The following is a 23648-nucleotide window of genomic DNA, read 5'->3' as shown; positions in this document are numbered from 1 at the left end:
GGTAATCCCATCAACATACATGTCAGTCTATGACTGTATGAAAAAAAGGATTCCCAACATTGTTAAAGGTCTGAGTGAACTATGGGCAGTTAGTTCCTGAGTTGTTAAACATCCTTCAGCAAGCACAGCATTTCCATATGGCATTTTCCCGACTCAAATGTAGGTAGTACAGTCTTTTCAGGAACACATTTACCTACTAATACTAGTTGCCTGAAGGACTAGAGTGAATTACACATGTCTGATAGATGGAAGAAAAGAGGAAAAGAAAAACTAAGAAAGAAAAAAATAGTCACGTGCATTTAAATATACATGCACACAGATTCTTAAATCAGAGAACATGTATACGGAGCTTTGGAGTTCAGGAATTAGATAGATCAACTGCATCATAATGAACTAAAAAAGGAGGAAACACTCACTCTTTCCTCTAGTACACTTTTATTAGCTAGGAAAGTGAAAGTATGGAAACTAAATTTTTTTCTTTTAACATAAGAGTTGATATAGGTAAGTTCTCTTATTTTAGTGGCATGCATTTTAAAATTCAAAAAGTAGAGGCTTCCAGTCATCATTGAAGGCTTGAATTTTTAGATGTTCAATCTGAGAAAAAGAATGGAAGTAATTTTCTCAAGATCTCAGGGACACTGAGGGTACTATGTACACTCAGTATTAAAGTCATTTACTCTGTGAGTTCTGACCATAGGACACAAGACCATTCCTCTAGATCATGCTTTCCCCTGGCTACACATTCAGTTTACTTATTTACCACTTATAAATTTATTCCCTTTCTTATTGCATTGATAAACCTCTTTTTTTTTTATAAACTTCTTTTTGAACAAAATTTCCCCATAACCTTTTCGCGGATTTGATGGGTCTTCAGACAGGACACAATGGGATTCTTCAGGAGAGGCACCAGTAGGAAAACAGCCATGAGAATGTGGATCATAGGAGACACATCGCTGGCAAATTGGTGGAGCATGGCCACACTCAGCATGGGCACATAGAAGATAAGCACAACACAGATAGGAGAGATGTGGGTTTTGAGGGCCTTCGGCTGCTCTCTGGGGGTTGCAATGCCCAGTACTGTCTTTAAGATCATCGTGAAGGAGAAAGTAATAAACAGCAAATCCAAAATAGTAGAAAGGGCAGCACAGAGTCCATAGACAATATTGACTCTGTTGTCAGAGCAGGCCAGCTTCATGACACCCTGGTGGAGACAGTAGGAGTATAAGGGCAGATTTTGATGACAGTATGCCAGCTTTTGCAACAGAAAGGGCAGTAGAAGAATCAACATAATATTTTGGGAAGTCAGCAAGACCACTGTTTTGGTGACTTGGGAGCTGGTTAAGATTGTGCATTGCCTAAGAGGGTTGTGGATAGCCACATACTGGTCAAATGCCATTACCAATAGCACAGAGGCTTCAGTGACTGTGAACAGATGGACAAAGAACTCCTGGGCAAAGCTTGCAGCTGCATGAATTCAACAGACACCAAACAGGAACGGTCCCAAAGTGGTGGGTAAGGAAGACAGGGACAACCCTATGTCAGAGATGGATAGTGTGGAAAGGAAATAGTATATGGGTTCATGGAGGCTTGGCTTTGTCTTAATAAAGAAAAGGATGGTGAAATTACCCAGGAGAGAAACAAAGTACACGGATGAGAAAGGAATGGATATCCAGATGTGACTCTTCTCCACTCCAGGGATCCCGATAAGGAAGAATCTAAGAACTTCAATGTTGGTGTCGTTAAGAGGAGATGTGACATGTATAAAAGATACTTAACCAGGTGCTTGCCTCAGTGGAGATGGAAATTTCCTAAATAAAGAAGATATTCCTTTTTTTGTAAAATGTAGGCCTAAAACTTTCTGCTTCATATAGTTAAATACTCAGTTTTCCTTCCTTGAATCAAGCTGATAAATTTTTCTAAAAATGTCCATTCTTTTTCTCTGAAGGTACAGAATCTAGTCCCATTTACACGCAATAGCTTCTTTGTGAAAGTGAAAAGCAATAGTTGCTCAGTCATGTCTGACTGTCTGCGACTCATGGACTGTACAGTCCATGGAATTCTCCAGGCCAGAAGACTGGAATGGGTAGCCATTCTCTTCTCCAGGGGATCTTCCCAATCCAGGGATCAAACCCAGGTTTGATCCTGCTCCACAGGCTGATTCTTTACCAGCTGAGCCACAAGGGAAGCCCAACTATGCTAGATATGGCTAAAACTATCTTATGTCAATAGACTGTGGCCATTTGCGTTCTGGCCTTTTTATCACTACTGCTTGAAGACTGCATTATTTTTAGAGATAGTCACTATTCAGTTCAGTTCAGTTGCTCAGTCATATCTGACTCTTTGCGACCCCATGAATTGCAGCATGCCAGGACTCCCGATCCATCACCAACTCGAGAGTCCACTCAAACTCATGTCCATAGAGTCGATGATGCCATCCAGCCATCTCATCCTCTGTTAGATTTAATTTAAATGCATAGAATAAGCACACGTAGATTTAATTATTTTTAATGTATTTATTCTTATTTTAAATTTTATACAACAACATGCATGCCTATGTGCATGCTCAGTCATTTCCAACTCTTTAAGATCCCATGGACTTTAACCTGCCAGGCTCCTCTATTCACGCAATTTTCCTGGCAAGAATACTGGAGTGGGTTGCCATTTCCTCCTCCTGGGAATCTTCCTGACCCTGGATTGAACTCATGTCTCCTGTGACTCCTGCATGGAAGGTGGATACTTTACCACTGAGCCACCGGGAAGCCCCTAGATAGTAATATACTGCTGCTGCTAAGTCACTTCAGTCGTGTTCCGACTCTGTGCAACCCCATAGACGGCAGCCCACCAGGCTCCCCTGTCCTCAGGATTCTCCAGGCAAGAACACTGGAGTGGGTTTATAGTAATATGACACCCTGCTAAATGGTTTATATATATTTTCTCATTTATGATTATATATGATTATTGTATTCACATTATAGTTAATAAAACAGGTCTTAGAGAAGTATAATAATTTGTCTAAAGTCATGACTCTACCTATGAGACATAAAAAAGAAAAGAATTATGTGGTTTTTGAGACATACAGGCTTCCCCAGTGGCTCAGAATCTGCCTGCAATGTAGCAGACCTGGGTTTGATCCCTGGGTATGAAAGATCCCCTGGAGGAAGAAATGGCTACCCATTCCAGTAATCTTGCCTGGAAAATTCCAAGGACAGAGGAGCCTGGCAGGTTACAGTTCATAGAGTTGGAAAGAGTTGGACGTGACTGAGCGACTAACATTTTCTCTTTCACCCTTCTCACAGATACCATCCAGACTGGGCATTTCTAAGACATCTCTGAACACATACCCCTATCAACACATACATTCCATTTCCCCTTGCTTGTTCTATAAGATTTTCAATCTCCATGGGCATCTCCTGCTTTGCTTTTAACATCTAGCATATCTATTGAGAATACAAAGAGACAGAAAATGGGATGAAAATTATGTCAAATATCCTGAATGAGTAGAATTACATCTTACTTTCTTTGAGGCTATTTTTTATCAATGTAATATTAGAAGCTGAGAAGCAACCTTAAACTCCCCTTTTCCGCTTTGTAAGCCCTGTCTTATAAAGCCTAGAGGGTCCTTGGGGTTGACTACAAGCAAGAGGTGCCTGATAAATAACACCATACTTCATGGGAAATCTAAGGGGTTGACTCAAGGGAGATGAATCTAACAGCTTATAACACAGGCTCAGACTAAGGACATTAAGTATGATAAGATCTTGGAGGCCATATTACAACCCAATACCATTCATCAACTCTTGCTCTTGGCTCATCTGCCAAGATATTTTGGGACAAATTAACTAGGTATTTAGAATCTCAAGTTCTGAAAGAGATCATACTATCAATTTTGTATATTAATTTTCTTCTAACATGAAATTATACTTCTCTATTAATATGTTTACTGCTTATTTGTAATTCCTCTTTTTGAAGCATCTGTTGAATCCTTTTGTCCATTTTCTATTGGATTACCTGTCTTTCTCTAATTGATTTGCTAAAGTGTTTAAATAAATATAGGCGAAGCCCTTTGCTGGTGGTGTATAGCATATATGTTCTCCCACTTTACTGCTTGCCTCTTCAGTTTCTTACTCAATGCTATTTATTTAGTTGGTGGAGTTAGTCATGTTATGCTGTGTAGATTTATATTATACTTACCTGTAGGCAGATACAGGGGATCCTCTTTGGAACAATTATGAGTAAAACACAGGCCAGCAATCAAGTGTAGTCAGCCTGTCTTTGCTGTATAAATCATATCCACCTTCTCAAATATCATAACCTTATGACATAATTAGAAATGTGGAAATTAGAGAGAAATGAATTCTCAGTGGTTCTCTACTTCTTGTGTAAAATCCTTGCAAGCCTTCAAACCCTATTAACACACAATCACACTAAATTCTCACACTTTTGTCAATAAAGAAGTGCTTTACTAAAGTGCCTCTTAAACTTTAATAAACATCAATCACCTGAAGATTTTGTTAAAATGAATATTTTGATTCAATATATTTTGAGTGGATCATAAGTTTCTGTATGTTTAACCAACTCCTAGGTGATGCTTTCTACGGTGGTCCAAGGACCACACTTTGAGAAATGCAGCTCTAGTCTCCTAAAACATGATTTTGGGAGATGGAAGAAAAGCTGTCCATCATGTTGGATTTGCTTGTGATTAATTTTGTCTAAAGATAATAATCAAGTAAATGTGATTGATGAAAATTGTCTATGTTCAATTAGGTTGACTAGCATTTCTATTGTATCAAAATCAATTGGCTAGTCTTACATTTCAAAGTGTATTATTATTTTCCTTTTGAATTATGCTACATTTATTCACTCTTCTATTTATTTATCCTTTTTTTAAAATTCTGGATTATTTTCAGGAATTTCTGTATGCCTGTTCTACCTTCCATGTTGGTTATTTTCTCATTAATTTCCGTGTTCTAAGACCTGAATCCAAATTGAATATAGATCATGAAATGGGATATCTTGGCCTGTTCTTCACTTTTGACGAGATGCTTAAATATTTGTCATTGACTTTTAGATTTACTATTTACTTTGAGAGAGGGGTTTAATTTTTAATTATTAACAGTAAATCAGCTATCTTCTACTCCTTACCTTTTAAAAATCTTTTAAAATCATGATATTGAAATTTATTGAATAAATTTTTTTTTACTTTTGTTGCAACAATATCTTTCTAGTTTATTTGTATTGTGAACTATTTACATGTGTATTTTTAAAAATTCTGATATACTTTAAGAATGGCAATGATCTAAGAAAAGTTAAAGGAGAAAGAATTCAGGCCTGTATGTTTCAGAAGCTCTCACACTGGGGAAGCTCATGCACAGACACATAGAAGCACATATACAGATATATTACACATGTTTGATATATGGTATGTGTAGGATTTCAAATTACTAATAATAATGCATCCAATTATTATGTTGTGATTATCTCAGCCTACCTATAACCAACGTTTGTGGCTGGACTGGCTCTTGTGGTTCTTATGATGATTGCAAGATGTTCTCAGCAATAGGAAACTTCGGAAAAAAATAAAAATTTTATTACTTACAAGCTCTCGGTATTGTAAAGTATACCTGGGGCCACACAGCGAGGGCACTGGGGAGGGGGGTGGGGAGCGAGAGACACAGGTCTGGAGTTTTGCTTTTATTGGGGTTGGGGATTGGCCTACAAATTTGCAGAATCACTTTTTTTTTTTGATAAATTTAAAAGATAGAGAACAGATATTAAATTGCTGGAAAAGAAAAAAAAAAGGACTCAAAATGGACAGTTATGGAAATCAGCTAAGATTTCTAAAACAGAGGCGCCAGATGGGGGTAGGGAGGTGGGGGTAGGGGTTTGACCTGGCTCTTTTTCTAGTTATGTGGCATATGTGCCCATTAGGGGCATCCTTCTTTGAAAATACCTCTTGGCAAACAAAGGTCAGGGTCAGGCACTGGCATTACATAAAGAAAAACCAACTGTCAGAGCTTACTCTACAGTTAAATTAACTGGGTTGATTATACTCAGTAAAAATGTGTTACACAAGATCTTTTCATGGTGTCAATCATTTTTTCATAACCATGTAGTAACATGGCTAGAGTAAAGTAGGCATTTAACAAAGAGCATCTGAAGAAACTAATGCCACAAAATTCAACATGTAGTTTAAATATGCATGCTTTCAATAGGCCCTCTAACACGTGCTTATAACGAGAATCTCTGCACAGTTTCTGTGTTCAACAATTTGCCAAAGTTTGAGATATAAACTAGGAAACTGAAGGAGAACATTTCCAACTGAAAATTAAGAACATCAGGGAAAAATCTGAGCAACAGTCATACAGAAATAGAAACTGTATGTGTGTGGGGGGAAACAGATAAAAAAGGTGAAAGAACAATGTGAAGAAAATCTTTTCTAAATGTGTGCAAAAAAACGGAGGCATTTATTTCCAAGTCTCTTGACATTAATGAACTTAAGATTTATAGGACTCTCTTATTTATGAAAATGTCCTTGGCCAAAATGACCAGAAGTAACTTCCATATTTAAATAATACTGTGTCGTATGTGTTCTCAGATGTACTTTCTTCACATTTTAATATCTCTGAAAGTGGGATGCAGGTTATAATCAATGCTATCTTTGATCTTTGATTTGATGCGATATGGCATTTACATTTTGCACATTAGAATTGGATAGAAGTCTAGAAATCAGCAGATTTCCAACTTACCTGAGGCCTTATGCCTATGAGATCATTTCTATGGGGCTATACTAATGAAAGGGCCCCAGTAAATACGATGTCCTGCTGTAGAGACTAGCAGTCAATCTATTTGAAAATTATACTCATGAGATGAATTTATTTAACTCCGATACCATAAGGGTATAGTCCCTCTAATTCTCACTATTCTACATCTAGGAAATAATGATATTTTTAGCCCCTTTAATTTTACACAGTGTACCATCCCTTGTGATTTTTCTATAAACTTCTCACAAGTGGCAATGTCTAAGAGAAAAGCAAAACAATAACAACAGAAAAAGAAAAGAATAATTTTAAAAAATATATGTATTGTCACCTGATAAGGATTACATGCATTCCCATATGATTTTGTTGCTTTGAACTTGCAATAAAAATTATTTTTAAAATACATTTTAAGTGAAATATTTTGATTTTTCCAAAGGTTTCTACCAGTCTTCCACTGGGTCCCTATCTGCAGGATTTCTCAGATATCGGATTATTCCTGGGTGCTGGGGAGTCTTTTCCTCAAGGCAATCTGAGTAACCATGGGGGTTAATTATTCATGTTTGACTATTACATTCAGATTAGCATTTCTGGTCCTTGGCACTACTAATGTTTTGGCTGGATAACCTATTTTTGTAGGGGGCTATAGTCTGTAGGGAAGAGTATATCCTATAGGATGGTTAGGAGCATCCCTGGTTGTTAGTAGATATCAGCAATACACCTCATCTGCAGTAGATATCAGCAATACACCTCATCTCCCAGGTTTCCAGATATTGTCAAATGTCTCTTCATAGCAAAACTGTGCTAGTTGTGAACCATTATTTTAGAAGGTCCAGAGGCTAGGAATTGTGGTTCATATTTCAGGAACATGTGGAAATAATCATGGTGATTACAAAGTCCTACCACCTCTGAGGACATTTTTGTAGCTTCATTTTCCTTTTTGTGTTAAAAATAACTTTTGCTGAGAAGATTAGTAAAGAAAAACCCGAATGACAGACTCTCTTTGAGAGTGCTGAACATGACATCTCTGTACAACATCCTACAAGAACTAGATGCCCATCAACTCCACTTAACTCTCTTTCCTTTATTAGCATATACTGCTGAAGGCTTCACTTTGTGCTGCCTAATTTCACACTGAGAAAACATGAGCTTCTTTTTCTTTCCAGTAATATGGTAACTGAAAGAAGATGACCAGGGCTCTGTCATGCTACAGCCCTCAGTGTCCATGGTTACAGCTGTGAGGTTATGGAAAAGGCAGAAGGAGATGGTTATGTACCTCAGACACAGAAATACTTAACACTTGGATCTGAAGATAAAATTTCCTATAAGAAGAAAGCGTTATGGAAACAGATGCAATCCTGAATGTGAAAGCTCAAATTTAGCCAAGTTCTATCTTGGGATGTAAAGAAAGGGATTGAATCTCAGCTTTTAACGATTTGCCACACAATATATATCACACACTATATATCTCATATATCAAATATAAGACAGTAAATTCCTCCCTAGCCTCATATAAATTTTTCTACTTTCAAAATCTTTGAGCTGTATGAAATGCTTACTTTTGAAATGCAGACTTAAGAAAGTTATGTTTCATCTGAATGGAGTATTGAAGAACTCTTCTATAATTTCATTTACCTAAAACATAGTTTCATGTGAAAATAAGAATTAATATTATTTGTTAATAACTATTTATTGGAGAACTACTCTGTGTCAGAAATACCCTAGATATTAGGCAAACAGACATAAAAATAGGCATGCTTTCTCCTTTCATTGATAGCACACTCTATTTAGGAAATAGGAAAAAAACAAAGAAATAAATAATGTATTTAATTACCTGATGTGAAGAGTTGATACATTGGAAAAACCCCTGATGGTGGGAAAGACTGAAGGTAAAAGAAGGGGAAGCAGAGGATGAGATGGATAGATAGCATCACCAACCAATGAACATGAATCTGAGCAAACTCCAGGAGAAAGTGGAGGACAGAGGAATCTGGTGTGCTGCAGTCAGTAGGGTTGCAAAGGGTCACATACCACTTAGCGAATGAACAACAGCACTATATTTAATTACAAATCATAATAGTAAGTATAATATAGTGATAAAGAATAAGAAGCAATATTCTTAAAAAGAGAGCACCATAATTTGAACTGAAGGCTTAAACTAAGCTATGATGAAGTTAAGCTGAAACTTCTAAAATTGAATAGCAATGAGTAAAATTGAAGCCAACAGCATCTCAAGGGAAGGGTTCAGATGTGAAAATTTATAAAAAACAGAAAAATTGGCAAATACAGCAAATTTTGAGAAGACCACTGTGACTAGAATATCATTATTTGACAAAACTGGAGAGTTAGAGAGGGTAAAGAACATGTACCACTTATAGTAGGTACTTTATTTCTTTAATTCTATTCCCAAAAAGTAAGTCTATATTTAAAAGAAAAATAACATCATTCAATTTGTCTTTTTTAAAAGATCACTCTTGTCTTGAATAGAGAATCAGTTAGAAAGTGGCAAAAAGTCTGCATTTAAAAACTGAAAAGGTTACTGGAGTATTTCACTAAAGAAATACTGGTGACATACTAGGATGATTAAAAGAGATAATGAGGAGATGCATTTAAGATATAGGTTGTGTCTAGAAACAAAAGAACATTGTATGGATAAACTGAATGTGAAGATGAGGAATTCATTTTTGTTACAAGAATAGGAGCTATCATTTATTTGTCTTGACTGGAATTTGGTGCTTTTATAAAAGATGACATCATCAGGCATCTATTCTCTTATTTGCTAATTTGGATGGAGACCCCCACAAAATACACACCATTTCCTATTTTATGCCCATGGACAGTAATCAATTTGAATGAAATAAATCTGATGGTGATAACAAAAATATGTTAATGATTATTTGGGACAAATATTAGGTTTTATCAAACACATCTTTAATCTTTTCTGCAAGACATTCCCCCATATGTTGTCCATTATCTACGACTGTTATCAATATATTTGTTTCTGACATAATTTTGCTACTACTTTTACTCTAATCTGCCTGGTTTTCACACAGTACACGATGGGATTCATCAGTGGAGGCACAAGTAAAAGAACATTTGCCATAAAAACACTGAAGAGGGGAGAGACATGCTGGACAAAACGATGAAATATGGCAAGGTTGATGATGGGCAGATAGAAGATGATCACTGCACAGATATGTGAAACACAAGTATTGAGAGCCTTGAGCTGTTCCTTTCGGGATGCAGTTCCAAGCATAGTCTTGAGGATTAGGATGTAAGACATAGCAATGAGCATAAAGTCTACCATAACGCAGAGTGCTCCAAAAAAGCCATAGATGACATCAATCTGGTTGTCAGAGCAGGCCAGCTTCATGACATCCTCGTGGAGACAGTAGGAATGTGAGAGCTGGCGTTTCTTACAATATGTCAACATTCTCAAAGTGAAGGGAAAGGGAAGAACCAGGAGGAAGCTCTTAAAAAAGCATACAATTCCAATTTGGGCAACTCTGAGAGTTGTAAGAATGGAGCTGTATCTCAGAGGGTTGTGGATGGCTAGGAAGCGATCAAATGACATGATCAGGAGCACTGAGGATTCCAGTGCTGTGAATCCATGGATGAAGAATTGCTGAGCAAAGCAGGCATTTGCGGAGATTTCAGAAGCTTTAAATAAGAAGATCCTCAACATAGTGGGAAGAGAGGAAAAGGATAGGCCAATGTCAGACAAAGACAACATGGAAAGAAAATAGTACATGGGCTCATGCAAGGAAGGTTCTGTCTTAATGATGAAAAGGATGGTGCAGTTTCCCAGAAGGGCAATAAGATACATGCTGCAGATTGGAATAGAGATCCAGATATGTGCATATTCCAGCCCCGGTATCCCAACCAAGATGAAGGTGGTGATTTCAACATGTGATACGTTGATAATGGACATGATGAATTTAGAGGGCTCTGCAATGATACATAGAGCCTTGAGTCAAAAAAAAAAAAAAAGAATATCTGGAAATTTAGTTGAAAAAAGAGAACTCTTAAGTTCTGACTGTTTAGCTGTCTTTTGATAGAACAAATCATTTATGTGACTATCATATGGTGAGAAGTGGTTTCCACTTTAGAATAGAATCTGCCTGTATCACAGATTAACAAAATTACTTCTGGGCAAGTTTTTCCTAAATAGGGAAACTAGAAATATATTTTGCACTCAGATGATAACTTGGTTTCTTTTTCTCTGCAAAATATTAGTAAACTTTAGTCAATTAATCTAGAATCCTCTGCAATTTCTTTCGTTCACATTCTAGATGAAATACTGGGCATAGTATGTGATTTCTAGAATGACACTACATGAAGGCAAAGGAGTCTCACAACTTAATTTCTATGTACTTCTTGGAACTCCCAAAGAAATATGGTCTTATCCAAACCAAACTACCCTTAGTTCTATGCCTTGCTATCTGAAGACTGTTGGTTAAATACTGTTTTAAAAAACCCCATGGTTTTCAAATCATGTATATATTTGAAAGGGCAGTTACTATAGATTACTGAAAATTGCGTCTCATTTCTCTTGGCCTGGATTGTGTTTTCAGTTGTGTCATGTTCACAGGAGAACAATAATCTGAAGAGCTCGGTATCATGATTTAGGAGAATTTGAATTCTGTTAAAGACTGATATCTTAAAAAGTGAATAGATCATTTTTATAGTTTCTGAAATGAACAATTTTTCTAGATATATGACATTTGGAGGTGTATCCTGCTCTATATAAATTTCTAAATGGTTGATTTCCAAAGAAGAGAAGTAAAATGAACCCAAAGTAAATAAAGGTAATCTGAGAGCTTACCAGAAATGGGATATTTTGCAGAGGACTCCTGAGAGCAGCTGAAGGATTCTAGCAGAAAAGCCCAGAAGCCATTTGTCTCTTACCAAAGTCTCCTTCTTATATATGAGGGTTTGCCTCTTCTTTCCAAGTCACCTGCGCCAGGGGCACTGAGTTCTCTGGGGATTTCAGCTAAGCTGAATCTATTCTGAGACTAAAAATAAACGTGCAGACATAGCAAATCCACAGAGATGGTTCACAGTAAAGGAAGTAAATAAGGATCTAGACTTTGAGCTAGGGTTTATTTCGGTTGGAGAGAGGTCCTTAATAACCGAGCATAATCGAGACATGGTAAATCTTAAATAAAGTCTCTTGATATTTCTGTTGGGTGTTTGACTCAGATATGCTCCTCTACCATGGACAATGTCAAAGCAGATATGCTATGAGCTGAACCTTAGCATTCAGGGAAGTGATGTAAGACAAACACCCTATGACATATATTTCAGCCTAACCTTTGCTCCTGAACCCTAGATTCATCATGCTAAATGTTCCTGAACACTGTTAACCAAATATCCCTTAAAATCAACTTGTTTAAATTAGACGTAATCTTCTCCCTTTCTAAATCTGTCCTTTGTGTAGGGCATGTTAATCCTTTATACTTAATATGTCACAAGTTCAACATCAGAGCCCTTTAATCTCTTCTCTCTCACATTTTGCACATAATATTAGCCGAAATTTCAATTACCGATCTAAAATGTTCCATTTATTGAGTTTCATTCATTGTTGGATAATGATTTTGAATCATTGAATCTTTTGAATAATGGTAACTATAATTATTATCTTCATTTTATTGATCAAGAAAATGTTTCTCAAGGAGCTCAAGTAGCCTGTTCAAGGTCATATCAGTGTTGTACATTAGAGGTAAGGTAGGAGCTGAGGTCTGGTTCCTGATAACTAAATATATATTAATCAATTGGAATGATCAATATTTAAGGAGTTAGGGTTTGAATGGTTGTCTGGAATTCCATACTATTTTCAGCATCCTAAATTGCCTACTAGTTAATTTTGGGGACTAATACAGAACATGGGACCGTATCATTGTACTTTTGCAAGGAAACAAAATGGTAGTTTGAGGATCCTAAGGAAAATGTTCTTGAAATTATATCTATACTCGCTTCCATTAATATATAGCTTTTAGATAAGATAAAATATTGTACTGACCAAAAAGAGGAAGCACAAAATAATTTTACCATAATTTTCTGGAATAAGCTCTTTCTAAGTTTTGTCATAATAATTTTATTTTACCAATGTCATATTGTTTTCTTCCCCTCAAAAGAAATCCTCTTGGCTAGGTAGTCAAGAATGTTCTAACTTCCACTCTTTTTTATCTCTGAGTGTTCTCTGGGTCCTTCTTATAAAAGAGACAGAAGGATTAAACTTGGCTCCTTGTCATTAGTGTGTGCGTGTGTGTGTGTATAATAATTGTGATGATGGTTGTATGCATTTATTTGCTTATTGTCCAGCTTTGGAGACTGATCCCATTTGTCCCATGATGATGTGATTAACCTACAATAGGACACTTAGGGCATTTATCCTTTTTATTTTGATATGTCCAGTCATTAGCACATTGAATGGCTTGTGGCAGCTTGTAAATGTTTCTTGAATGAATGAGGGAATTGCATTTTTAAAACTGGCGTCACATAACACATACCATTTTTATCTTCTTTTATCTTTGGTATGGTTTCCATTTATTAATAGCTATATCTCTCATAGAGTAAAAGCACAGATTTTGGTAAATGTAATGTCTATTCATATGGATTTTTATTTTGTAAACTGGCATCTATTTTTGCTTGTTTAAATTACATACTATTATAAAGTTTTACTTGTATATAAAGCATATTTAAAACATAACTATATTATAATAAGTATGTATTATGCAGTATATCATAAATGTTTTGTGATACAACTTTAATGTAATTTTCTTGTGATAAAACATTGCAGATTAGTTGAAGTTTTTCTTGGTCCTATGTACTAAATGTTAATTAAGATATGCATATCAAATAGATGGGATGTAGCTTAAGCAGTACCTCTATGGTAAAATACAGGTGAAGTTCATTCACTAGGAAAGAAGAATAGGTTGAAAACAAAACTATAACATCCATTTCAAGAAGATAATAAGAGAATGAATGATATGTTAAATCCAAAGGAGAAAAGAAGGTAAGATCAGAAGTCAATGAAATGGAAATCTATCATAAAATAGAAAAAGTCAACGAAGCAGAAATTTGGAAATTTGTAAAGTTTTAGAAAGAAAATCCATTTAGAACGTTAGGGAAACTAATCAATAGAGGAAAAAATAGAGTGTATATTAATAATGAAAATAGGAACATAATACACAGATCTTACAGATATAAAGTTAACTAAATATGATGAATATAATAAACACTACTTTTACTGTACATAAGTTAACTCAGAAAGAAAATGACTTTGAAAAACATTAGTTTCTAGAACTCAAGCAAGAAGAAAGAGAAAATCTGGATTGTTTCATAGCTGTCAAAAAATTTTAATATATATTTTTTAAAAGGTTTCAAAGTAAACTTAAAAGTCAAGAGGGTTTCATATGAATTCACTGCATGTACTTAAGAAAGAAATAATATAAATATTGTACATGGTCTTTCAGAAAATATATCAATTTCTAATTGGTTTCATTAGTGACATCTAAACAAGACAATTATAAGAAAAAGTAATTAATGGCTAATGTGGCTATGAACATATAGCCATACATTTAAAATACAGCAAATAGTATATAGTGACCTATAAAAAAGATAATATGTCATGGTAAAGCACAGATTATCCCAAGAAACTACACTTCAAAGAAATTATGAATGTGCCCTGTTCTAACAGACAAAAGGGATAAAAACCATATGATCATTTCAATTAAATAAAATAAAAATATTTTAAATTACAAAAATTGAGTAAATTAGAAATAGAAGAGTAGTACTTTAATTTTAAAAAGACATATAAAAATAGAAAAGCTGCGCTTCCCAGGTGGCTCAGTGATAAAGAATCCACCTGCCAATGCAGGAGACACAAGTTCAATCCCTGGTCCAAGAAGATCCCACATGCCACAGAGCAACTAAGCCTGCACGCCACAACTACTGAACCTGTGCTCTAGAGCCCAGGAATCACAGCTACTGAAACCCATGTCCCCTGGAACCTGTGCTCAGCTACAAGAGAAGCCACCTCAATGGGAAGCCCACACACTGCAACCAGAGGGGGCCCGTGCTCACCACACTAAAGAAAAGACCACACAGCAATGAAGACCCAGTACAGCCAATAAATAAATAGATCAGATTATTTAAACAGTTAAAAATAGATGCTAGCATTATTTTAATGAAGAAAAGTACTGAACATTTACCCACTGATGTTAGGAAAAGTCAAAGATGCTTCTCAGTATTTTTGTCCAAAATTATATGACATGTTCAAAAAAGAAATGAAAGCATAACAGTTTTAAAGGATAAAGCAAAATATTTGTGTTTACAAATGATTAAATGGTAAACATAAAATATATAAACATTAAGCATAAGTGAAATTAGAAAAGCTCTCCTGATATAAAAACCACATACAAAACTGAAATTCTGCTTAATTGAAAAAATCTGACATTAAAATTAAAAAAATCATGTATAATAGACTTCAAAACATCAAATATATACAAATAAATGTAACAAAATACTTCCAAGATTTTAAACTGAAAGTCACAATAATGCAAACAATTTCCAGAAGATCTAAGTAATAGATTTACCTTAATTTTTGGAAAACTCTATGATGTTAAGATGACAATTCTTCCCAAAATGACATGCTGATTTAGTAAAATTCTAATCCAATTCTAGTAGATTTTATTTGGAAAACTGACAAGTTGATTGTAAATTTTATATAAAATCACAAAGAGCCAGGATATATATATAAAAAAAAAAGGTTGGATGAATTAAGCACAACATTTCATGACTAACTCTTAAGCTGCATTTATTAAGCAGTGTGATATTAATATGAGAATTAGACAAAGTAATGGAATAAAACAGTTCAGATACTGACACATACATTTAATATCATGTGATTTATGACAGCAACATAATTCAAAAGGGAAAGGAAGGTCCATTTGAAGAAATGGAATAATGTATAGACAAATAGTGAGAAAAAGTCTTGAGCTTTATCAAAAATTAATTTAAGTTAGATAACAGACCTAAGTATTAATTACAAAACTAAAATGATCATAGAAGAAAAATTATAATATTTTCATGACCCTGAGAAAATGAAACACACAGAAAGATTAATCCTGAAGCAAAAATAATTGATCTTTTGCATTTAATTAAAAGAAAGAACTATTCACTGAAAGACATTTTTATGAGACTGAAAAGGCAAACCATCCACTAGGATAAATACTCTCATTACATATATCTGACAAGAATATATAAAGAATTCCTAGAGATGAATAAGTAAAAGAGCATTAAAAATATGCAGTGTACTTGAACTGGCATTTCGAATTGGCATTTAGAAAAATTTGAATTAATATTAAATGAGATACTATAACATACATACTAGAGTAACTAACACTAAAAGATTAAGAATCACAAATTTTGAAAAAAATTTAAAAAAAAGAATCACAAATTTTGGTAAAAATATGAAACAACTCACACTCTAATACTTTACTGGTGACAGTGTAATTTAATACAAATTAATTGATGACAAAGAGTTTGGCATTATCTACTGTAGTTAAATAAATACCCAACTCAGTGGTGTAAAAACACCATTTCTAAAGCAATTAGTTCATTCAAGTACACATATCTCTAAGGATCCTTATTAAAACTTTATAGCCACAATTTGGATATAACTTTAATATTCATCAACAGGAGAACTGCTTAAAAACAATTTTGCATTCTGCTTTAATTGGCCTGTGATGTTATCCTATGATCCACACTTTTAAAAGCTTTCCATGTGATTCTTATGCCTTGCCAAGATTAAGAGGGCTTTCTGTAGCTCCTGTATATGTGCCATGAGTTAAGATGACATATACCTGAGTGCCTGTCTCTATACTTAAGCATAGCCTTCTGAAAATGACTTTATGTTCCCAGAATGAAAATTATTACTAATATATTGGTTTGTAATCAGTGGTCTAATGATGGCTGTATTTTCTAAGATCCAAAATAAAATCCCTACAGGCTACTGCATTAGTTAATTTCTTATGTATCTTTTAATAATTATTTTCCTTAAGTAATGCTCTTGACATTATTTCTCACTGGTGTCAGTCTGCCGTATTTGGCAGTTCTAGCAGACAATTATTGGGTTTCCTTGGTCTATTTTATTTATTTTTTCTGGTTTATTTCTATCCAACATTTCACCAACCTTTATGGAAAAAGAATTTCCTTATTTTATATATTACTTATATATAAACTTACTTTATATGCTAAGTCATAATGATTGAAATAGTGGGTAGGGATTTGTACATGGCCAATTTTCCAAATCACATTAAATTATGTCCACTATATGGGATATATCTATGTAGTGATCAATTCTGCTTCAGAATATTAATAAAGCTACATTCAATATTTTCCCTAGCTCTCTAAGTGGAGATGATAGTGAAAGTTCTCTTTCCTCTGTGTTAAGTGAAGTGAGAGTCACTGTCTCATCTGACTCTTTGCGACCCCATGGACTATATAGTCCATGGAATTCTCCAGGCCAGAATACTGGAGTGAGGTAGCCTTTCCTTCTCCAGGGGATCTTCCCAACCTAGGGATCGAACCCAGGTCTCCCACATTGCAGGCGGATTCTTTACCAGCTAAGCCACAAGGGAAGCCCAAGAATACTGGAGTGAGGAGCCTTTCCCTTCTCCAGGGGATCTTGCCAACCCAGGGATTGAACCCTGGTCTCCTGTATTGCAGGTAGATTCTTCACCAGCTGAGCTATCAGGAAAGCCCAGTTAAACAAGATGTAAGGGTGCTCATGTATGGATGTGAGAGTTGGACTGTGAAGAAAGCTGAGCACCGAAGAATTGATGCTTTTGAACTGTGGTATTGGAGAAGACTCTTGAAAGTTCCTTGGACTGCAAGGAGATCCAACCAGTCCATCCTAAAGGAGATCAGTCCTGAGTGTTCATTGGAAGGACTGATGCTGAAGCTGAAACTCCAGTACTTTGACCACCTCATGCAAAGAGTTGACTCATTGGAAAAGACCCTGATGCTGGGAGGGACTGGGGAGCAGGAGGAGAAGGGGATGACAGAGGATGAGATGGCTGGATGGCATCACTGACTCGATGGACATGAGTTTGAGTAAGCTCCGGGAGTTGGTGATGGACAGGGAGGCCTGGGGTGCTGCGATTCATGGGGTCGCAAAGAGTCAGACACGACGGAGTGACTGAACTGAACTGAACCAAAGATTTAGAAAAAGATCATTTTAAATGCTCTTAACATAAGGATAAATTAGTACAAACACTTAATAATAAATCTAATATAAGAGGTGATGCTAACGGTAAAGAACCCTGTCTACCAATGCAGGAGACATAAGAGACACAGGTTCAATTCCTGGCTCAGGAAGATCCCCTGAAGGAGGAAATGCAACCCACTGCAGTATTCTTGCCTGGAGAATCCCATGGACAGAGGAGCCTGGCGGGTTACAGTCCATAAGATCGCAAAGAGTAGGACATGATTGAAGCGACTGGGCACACACACATGCACAATATAAGATATATATTATCTTTTAAATGTTGACCTGAAATAAATGATCTGACAAGTATTTTTCCGGCCAAAATGAGTCTGTTCAGAATCAGCAGAAAATTGTAATTCAGGGTCTTCAACCATGGCGAGCCATGTGCAAGTTTCCATATGGCAAGGGAAAAAAAAAAATGCTTTTATAAGAGAGAAAAAGGAAAATGGGAAATCTATTGGAAACAAAGAGTCCATGACTTTTCATTAGCTCAATCCTTGTCAGGAAAGAAGAGTAGTTTTTCTTCTTCCTCTTGGGCTCGCCTATCATTGCAAGGCAGCAGAGCTCCCCACTCTGGTCTCCCAGCTCTGTTTAATTGCGTTTTCTGTAGTAAATTTTTTACATAGCAGAAAACTATAAAACAGCACTGAGAAAAAATAAAAACTTTAATTAATTGAGGTCTATATTCTTGGATTCAAATTTCAATTCTTCCAAAATTGGTTTATAGATTTAATACACTTCAATAAAAGTCCCCATATATATCGAGTAAATTAATCCTGTTTCTAAAATCTATAAACAAATTCAAAGAGGTAGATAACCAAGATATAAGCTAAGAAAAGAATGGATTGCAAGACTGTTTCATGCTAAACACTATGGAAATCATAATAAACCAGAGAATGTAATATGCCTTAACAGAGCTTAGTATGGAGACTTGAATCCTCTTAAGGTTTAATGTATGATTATAAAACACATAGCTAATGAAAAACTCTGTTCAGTGAGAAGCAGGAAATACCTTATAACAGAAGGGGGTTAGAGTATTATCATGAATTTATTCTCATATGTTCTTTAGAAAAGTGAAAATTACTAGATTTGAAAGGACTGGGAGAGTTACGTGGATAAATGTAGTGGCACATTTTTACAAACTTCAGGATTACATGCTTTTGATACAGCTGTGGTTAAGGGCTGTTCATATTAATTTCATCTCTAGGGATCCAGTAGGCTCTGAAACCAATCCCTAAATGTCTATCTCAGGTGAAACCAGGAATATATAGAGAGATGGAATAAACATTTAAGCCTTACTATTCATAGAATTAAAGGTTTTCAAGACCTCAGGTATGTGGAGAATCAAAATTATAGCCTCTGGAATCCATTCAAGTTTGATCTTCAGACAGAGATAAAAAGTCTTCTTAGGTGAGAAATAAAGCAAAAATATAAAAGCACAGAAATACAAAGAGAAATAAGAAGAAATATAAAGATAATAGCAAGGCTGAAAAAAAAATACAGAAAGCAACCAAAATAGAGTGTGACTTTACCTGCAGTGGAGGAAAGTTTAGGAAGAGAAAATCATTATGGAACTGAAACACTGGGAAATGAGTTATTGGTTTTATCATTTAGGATTCATATTGATATAATTGGCTTATTTGTAAATTTCAAATTTTTTAATTACAAATAAATAGTGGGTAGATTTTGGCACAGTTTAAGATAGAAAGATTAAAGAGAGCAAAAATCATTAAAAGAACAACGTGTAATTTATGAAGAATGAAAACAGGAGTGTCATTGTGTTTAGAGGTAAACAATTGAAGTATATGACATATACACTGAAGTATATGACATATCTTAATAGCCTACTTCAATATTTATCAACAATTTTAAGATAGGTTGGTCAGTGAATGAGTAATTGAAGACTGTAGGTAAGATGCTAGAGAGGCTATAATAAAATGGTTTTCTTATCCTCCATGGTTCTCCCTTATCTGTTTGGAATAGGTAACCATATTCCATGAGTCTTTTCTGCCCTTTGAAGCAATCTTGTCATTGGTCCAGTCTCTTCCTACTATTTATTTTTCACCTTACTATGATTAAATTGCATTAAAATAAACAAAATTCCCCCAAAGAATTATGTTTAATGAGATGTTTTGAATGTCAGAAGAAAATGTACAGAAAAAAAGGTAATAATGAAGGGACTGAGAAAAAGTGAAACATATAATAGGTGAGTCAGTAAGAGAAAAGGGTAAGAAAAATAGAGTGTAAATAGGGATATTCCTGCTTGTCCCAAAATTAAATCTATGGATGGGCCAACCACTGAAGTTTTCCAAAGCTGAAGTTTCCACTGAGAGGATCTAGAACATGGAGAAAAACATTTTAAAAGAACAATGATGTACCTTACTTTTTGTAACTTCTCTGAGAAAACATGATTTATAGCAAGGTTAGAAGGATAAAAGGAGAATGCATAAAATAATTTTTGGCATGGGGAAAAATAAACCACCTTCTAATATGACCACAATATAATCTTTGTATGTGTGTGTTCTATATTTGTACTTCAATGTTAATATCTAGAGCCTTTGATAAGTTGAGATTTAAATAGAAATTAAAGCAAAATTTCTGAATAAGGAAGAAGAATAAAGAAATTCAATAAGAGATTTTAGTAGATTTTGCAGATTAAGCAAAAAGTGTTGCTTGAAGATAAACAAAAATAAATGTGTTGGACCATTATTCTGCCTAGTAAGTGCAGAACATGGTGAGTGGCTGACTCCACTCCACTCTGGCTGTCTCTCGGAGACAAGAGAGCTAGCGAAGGTCCAGTGTAAACTGCTTGTGGCAGGAAAGCAGTAGCAGAGAGATGTTCAACCCTAAGAGGACAGAGATGACTGCATTGGCAGAAAAGGGAGAAAGTGACAAATCTTTCTTATTCCAAGAAGAGAAAGTTTGCTTGGTATTTCCTTCTGTTCCTCATTATAGATGCCAGGCCAAAGTTCTCTTAGGAATTACAGACTGTTGAGCCTGAGAACTTTCAGGTTTTAAGCTGTCAGACACTGCTGCTGCTGTTGCTAAGTCACTTCAGTCGTGTCCGACTCTGTGCGACCCCGTAGACGGCAGCCCACCAGGCTCCCCTGTCCCTGGGGTTCTCCAGCAAGAACACTGGAGTGGGTTGCCATTTCCTTCTATGCATGAAAGTGAAAAGTGAAAGTGAAGTGAAAGTGAAGTCGCTCAGTCATGTCCGACTCTTCATGACCCCATGGACTGCAGCCCACCAGGCTCCTCCGTCCATGGGATTTTCCAGGCAAGAGGACTAGAGTGGGGTGCCATGTCCTTCTCTATTTTATATATAGTATTGTGTATATGTCAGTTCCCATCTCCCAATATATCCCTTCCCCTCACTTATCCCGTGGTAACCATGTTTGTTTTCTATATCGTGCCTCTACTTCTGTTTTATAAATAAGTTTATTTGTACTTTTTTTCCCCTCAGATTCTACATATAAGAGGTACGATATTATATTTGTCTTTGTGTCTAATATACTTCACCAAGTATGATAGTCTCTAGGTCCATCCATGCTGCATTATTTTGTTTTTTTTTTTTAATTTCTGAGTGATATGCCATTGTACATATGTACTACATCTTCATGATCCAGTAATACTTGATAGAATATTTTGTAAAATGTGATTATGTATAAACCTTATTTAGAGAAAAAAAGCCAAGCAAGAAATGATACATAGAAATGAAGAGGATATATTGCAAATTATTACTAATTAAAAACACATGACATGTACTAGATGTCTGAAGTAAATATATTTTAATATTATCTTGTGGGAAGGCATATAAGAAGAGCTTCAAAAATTACACTGTTACCTTATTTTATGTATATATACATATATATTCCCTCTTACATATATATATATATAAATATATATGAAAAGAGGGAGTAAAAGAGGGAATGCATATCTTTTTCCACTCCCTCTTTCCATACAATGTGTGCCTATTTTACTATTAAAATATTACATATTTTCAGTTTAAAGTATTATACATTATTAAATAAATATGAAGTTAAATTAATAGTGAGCCTTTAGGGCTAAATCAGCTGTCAGGAATTAAAAGATAGCCTAGAAACAATAAGTGATTAATTCAAGAACATCACTGACAGGAAGCTTATGAAAATCCATAGATATTTACTCTGAATTTTCTCTATTTTTATTTTATAATATATAGTAAATATTTCTTTCTCTTTTGCTGTTTAATTTTTTAGTGTCTTCAATGAAAATCAATCAAAGCTCTTGTTAGAGATGACCAGACTTGTGGGGTACACATTGTTCTAGAATTTGATGCTTGACTACTGGGAAATGTTTCTTACATAAGAACTGTAAGAGGTAACTTCTTCCTTCCTCTATGAGATTAGAGGAAAGGTGTATCATATACTGATTGTTCTGCTTATGTTCATCAGGGATAACTGAGTAATAAAGCAGGATAACAGAAAATATTCCTGTTTGTCAAGAGTCACCATGGTGGTCTGGAATAACAGTGATACTATGGAACCTATATTTATTCTGAGGGGTTTTCCTGGACTGGAGTATGTTCATTCATATCTCTCCATCCCATTCTGTCTTGCATATTTGTCATCACTTATTGGTAATGTTACCATCCTCACTGTTATTTGGACAGAGTCCTCACTCCACCAGCCCATGTATTACTTTCTTTCTATGTTGGCACTAACTGACCTAGGTATGTCCTTGTCCACACTGCCCACCATGCTTGCTGTATTATGTTTGGATGTTCGGGAGATCCAGGCAAGTGCTTGCTATGCCCAGCTCTTCTTCATCCACACGTTGACATTCCTGGAGTCCTCAGTGCTGCTGGCCATGGCCTTCGACCGCTTTGTTGCTATTTGCCGTCCACTGCACTACACCAGCATCCTCACCAACAGTGTAATAGGCAAGATTGGGTTGGCCTGCTTGCTAAGAAGCATGGGGGTTGTACTACCCACACCTTTGCTGCTGAGATGCCATCACTACTGCCATGTCAGTGCCCTCTCCCATGCCTTCCGTTTGCACCAGGATGTTCTGAAGTTATCCTGTTCAGATGCCAGGATCAACAGTGTTTATGGACTGTGTGTAGTTATTGCCACACTGGGTGTGGATTCTGTCTTTATACTTCTTTCTTATGTCCTGATTCTGAAGGCTGTGCTGGGCATTGCCTCTCGTGAGGAGCAGCTAAAAGCACTCAACACATGTGTGTCTCATATCTGTGTGGTGCTCACCTTCTTTGTGCCAGTTATTGGGGTATCAATGGCCCACCGCTTTGGGAAGCATTTGTCTCCCATAGTCCACATCCTTATGGCTGACATATACCTGCTTCTTCCCCCAGTGCTTAACCCTCTTGTCTACAGTGTCAGGACAAAGCAGATTCGTCTAAGAATTCTCTGCAAGTTTGGGCTAAGGAGGAGGTTTTAAGTACCTCTAATCTTTGGTTTTCCCACTAAAAATCACAAGGCAGCTTTTTTAAGTAGATGAAAAGTACATTATTGAAGCCTGGTCATCTGGTTAAATTCCTAATTCTTTCCCTTCCTATATAAATGATCTCAGATAATCATTAACCCTTAAGAAATCCATATTTTTCATAGCAAAATTGT

The 23648-nt window shown here is 35.7% G+C and overlaps 2 protein-coding genes and 1 pseudogene across 2 annotated transcripts; 1 reads left to right on the top strand and 2 right to left on the bottom strand.

Annotated features, from left to right (window-relative positions):
- Positions 1 to 811: 811 nt before the first annotated feature.
- LOC110142032 (olfactory receptor 51A4-like) lies at positions 812 to 4937 on the bottom strand (annotated as a pseudogene).
- A 4804-nt stretch (positions 4938 to 9741) lies between these two features.
- LOC110142033 (olfactory receptor 51A4) lies at positions 9742 to 10686 on the bottom strand. The gene has a single exon (XM_020901048.2). It carries the CDS (start codon positions 10684 to 10686, stop codon positions 9742 to 9744), a length of 945 nt encoding a protein of 314 aa, XP_020756707.2.
- Positions 10687 to 22521: 11835 nt separating this feature from the next.
- Positions 22522 to 23469, top strand: LOC110142019 (olfactory receptor 51L1). The gene has a single exon (XM_020901036.2). It carries the CDS (start codon positions 22522 to 22524, stop codon positions 23467 to 23469), a length of 948 nt encoding a protein of 315 aa, XP_020756695.2.
- The last annotated feature ends 179 nt before the right edge of the window (positions 23470 to 23648 follow it).

Source organism: Odocoileus virginianus, unplaced genomic scaffold, assembly GCF_023699985.2.
Source record: "Odocoileus virginianus isolate 20LAN1187 ecotype Illinois unplaced genomic scaffold, Ovbor_1.2 Unplaced_Contig_30, whole genome shotgun sequence".
In the NCBI taxonomy this organism is placed as follows: Eukaryota; Metazoa; Chordata; class Mammalia; order Artiodactyla; family Cervidae; genus Odocoileus; species Odocoileus virginianus.
Note: the sequence above shows the minus strand (reverse complement) of the source record. Positions and strands in the feature narration are given on the sequence as shown.

What these genes read in the sequence shown, in the direction of transcription:
- LOC110142033 (XM_020901048.2), bottom strand. Translation starts at nt 10,686, where the DNA reads ATGTCCATTATCAACGTATCACATGTTGAAATCACCACCTTCATCTTG.
- LOC110142019 (XM_020901036.2), top strand. Translation starts at nt 22,522, where the DNA reads ATGGTGGTCTGGAATAACAGTGATACTATGGAACCTATATTTATTCTG.